Source organism: Diaporthe citri, assembly GCF_014595645.1.
Source record: "Diaporthe citri strain NFHF-8-4 chromosome Unknown scaffold_9, whole genome shotgun sequence".
Lineage (NCBI taxonomy): Eukaryota > Fungi > Ascomycota > Sordariomycetes > Diaporthales > Diaporthaceae > Diaporthe > Diaporthe citri.
The window spans coordinates 115,190-118,627 of NW_025064854.1; the positions used below are offsets into that span (position 1 = coordinate 115,190).

At 54.9% G+C, this 3,438-nt stretch overlaps 1 protein-coding gene across 1 annotated transcript; it reads left to right on the forward strand.

Moving 5' to 3' along the window:
- Nucleotides 1–563: 563 nt before the first annotated feature.
- Nucleotides 564–2,916, forward strand: INS49_015227 (uncharacterized protein; the record flags this gene model as incomplete). Its single annotated transcript, XM_043175913.1, has 5 exons — nucleotides 564–648; nucleotides 705–802; nucleotides 864–1,139; nucleotides 1,191–2,749; nucleotides 2,814–2,916. The coding sequence occupies 5 exons, from the start codon at nucleotides 564–566 to the stop codon at nucleotides 2,914–2,916; spliced, it is 2,121 nt and encodes a 706-aa protein (XP_043019368.1).
- Nucleotides 2,917–3,438: the final 522 nt, after the last annotated feature.

Here is a 3,438-nt window from a genome sequence, read left to right on the forward strand (position 1 = left end):
TGTGCTGTAGCGTCACAGTCCAATCCTGGATTGCCCAACCACACAAAGTCGCTGCGAGCATCACGCCGAGCATATTACCTGGAGCTCACCTCACCTGCTTTTCCCAGCCCATCCTGCTACACCCGCCTCCTCTCTTCCGACACCAAAAAGGCCTCGAGCACCGGTCACAAGATCAACGGCCTCTTCCGCCCAAACAACCCCCTCCGCAGCTGGCTATTCTTCCGTGGCTCAATTGGGCTCCAGCACGCAACAATTGTTTGCTGTTGCTGTTTGGCGCCGTATATTAGCTCCCCATACCGACTGTAACGTCAACAGATTTTCAGTGCGGCGACGGACTCTTCGTTGGGTGTCTTGCCTTGCATTCATCATCTTGTAAGTGGTATTTCTACTCTCCGAAGCTCACATCTCGTCACCGCGACGCTTTGCTTCGTCTGAGCTACATCTCTTGCGGCCCCGCCCAGATCAGGCCATCTCGGCGACTGCCAAACCTCTGAGCTAACTCTGGAGAGAACCAGGCACCGTAACTCCTTACAAATCGCGCAGATCGTTTCCCTCCTTTCAAAATGTCGAGCGAAGGCGGAGAGCGCGCCCCTCGGGAGGTGAAGAACCACATCCTCTTCGAGATAGCTACTGAAGTCGCCCATCGAGGTGTGTGATAAGTAAACAATGTTGCTTGTCCGGGCCTTGACTAACCTGCTTCGCAGTTGGTGGTATCTACTCAGTCATCAAGTCTAAGGCGCCAGTGACGACGGCAGAATATGGCGAACGCTACACTCTCATCGGGCCGCTGAACCACCAATCGGTCAGTCCTGCTGCGGCACTTTTTGCCTTTAGGGGTTTTCCTTTTTCGCTGACCTCAGTAGGCTGCTGTCGAAGTTGAAGAACTCGAGCCAACTGTCCCGGAATTGGCCGCTACTATCCAGTCCATGCGAGATCGCGGTATCGGTATACTTTACGGGCGCTGGCTGATTGAAGGAGCTCCGCGGGTCATCCTGATTGACACCAAGACCGCGTATGGGTACCTGGACGAGTGGAAATCGGATCTGTGGAATCTCGCGTCCATTCCTTCACCTCCCGGTGACGATGAGACAAATGAAGCAATCGTCTTTGGATACCTCGTCGCCTGGTTCCTTGGAGAGGTATGTGCCCGCTGGAGAGCAACGGGATCGGTACGAAGCTGACGAACGCAGTACGTATGCCATGAGAAAACCAAAGCCGTCATCGCACATTTCCACGAATGGCTGGCGGGCGTCGCCTTGCCGCTGACGAAGAAACGACGCATCGATGTGACGACCATCTTCACCACTCACGCAACCTTGCTAGGCAGATATCTGTGTGCTGGATCTGTGGACTTCTACAACAACCTGCAATGGTTTGACGTTGACGCGGAGGCAGGAAAGCGCGGGATTTACCACAGATACTGCATAGAGCGGGCTGCAGCTCACGCCTGCGACGTCTTCACGACTGTTTCCCACATCACGGCCTATGAGAGTGAGCACCTTTTGAAGCGGAAGCCGGACGGTGTCTTGCCCAACGGGCTCAATGTCACCAAGTTCTCCGCCATGCACGAGTTCCAGAACTTGCACCAGCAGTCAAAGGAGAAGATCCACGATTTTGTGCGTGGGCACTTCTACGGCCACTATGACTTTGACCCAGAGAACACACTCTACTTCTTCACGGCAGGACGTTATGAGTTCAGGAACAAAGGCGTGGACATGTTCATCGAGTCCCTCGCGCGCCTGAACCATCGGCTCAAGACTGCCGGAAGCAAGATTACGGTCGTTGCATTCATCATCATGCCCGCTCAGACGACCTCGCTGACGGTGGAAGCTCTGAAAGGCCAAGCTGTGATAAAATCACTCAGGGACACCGTCGACATCATCGAAAAGAGCATCGGGAGGCGTGTCTTTGAGCGATCGATCAAATGGCACGACGGCGATCCTCTGCCTGACGAGAAGGAGCTGATCACCGCGCAGGACCGGGTCCTTCTTCGGAGGCGTTTGTTCGCCATGAAGCGACACGGCCTGCCGCCAATTGTGACGCACAACATGCTCAATGACAGCGAGGACCCTGTACTCAACCAGATCCGTCGCGTACAGCTCTTCAACCACCCATCGGATCGCGTCAAAGTGATCTTCCACCCAGAATTCTTGAACTCAGCGAACCCTGTCTTACCCCTCGACTATGACGATTTCGTCAGAGGCACGCATCTCGGTGTTTTTGCGTCGTACTATGAGCCATGGGGCTACACTCCGGCCGAGTGCACAGTCATGGGAGTCCCCAGTATTACGACCAACTTATCTGGTTTCGGCTGTTACATGGAAGAGCTCATCGAGAACTCCAGCGATTACGGTATCTACATTGTCGACCGCAGAAACAAGGGCGTGGACGACTCGGTCAACCAGCTTACATCGTCCATGTTTGACTTCTGCCTGAAGAGCCGGAGACAGCGCATCAACCAGCGAAACCGCACGGAGCGCCTGAGCGACCTGCTCGACTGGAAGAGAATGGGCATGGAGTACGTAAAGGCTCGGCAGCTTGCCCTGCGGAGGGCGTATCCCAGTTCGTTTGAGGGCGACGTCGAGGACGACGATTACATCCCTGGTGTGGAACAAAAGATTTCAAGGCCGTTCTCCGTGCCCGGGTCTCCTCGTGATCGCACGGGTATGATGACACCAGGCGACTTTGCCAGTATACAAGAAGGCCACGAAGGCCTCAGCACTGAGGACTATGTAGCGTGGAAGTTGCCGTAGGTTTATTTGAACCCCGCCCCTCGGGCCGAACCCGTCACAGAGGCTAATCACAAACTGCAGTGAGGAGGAAGACCCTGATGAGTACCACTTCCCTCTGACACTGAGGACGAAGCGAACAGGGCCTGGCAGCCCCTTGGACGGCGTCCAGCTTAACGGAAACTAGAAGTAGCCGAGTGAACGATCTATGATTGGGGCCATCTCCTATACCACAGGCAATGAGCCAGAAAGGTGGACATGTCAAGGAAGATTGTACTGATACCGGACTCAAAGGCGAAAGCGACGGATGGCAGCCAGCACAAGCACGACATATTGCATTGCACAACGGGGAGACTTATCTGTCTGTATAATTAGTAACCTCATATGGTCCGAGACCAAGCATACCAGGGTGTTCTCGCGGATTTGACGTTATCACTGCCTCCTAGATTGGGCTCTTGCCCTCTCGCGTAGACCATGCTGCTCAGCCATCCCAGTGCTGCCCTTCAGAAGCCACAAGCGAGATTGATGAAGCTTAATGCAGGCGAGTCGATCTGCCCGGTATGTCTGGGTGTTGCACTGCGCCGCAGGATGCCGGCATCCGCGCCTCACCCGTCGCCAACAGTTGCAGAGACAGAGCGTTCTAAGCCCGAAGGATGTTGTAAGATTGCTGAAACGATCCGTCGCGGCGCGTCAGCTTTGCTGAGGATTG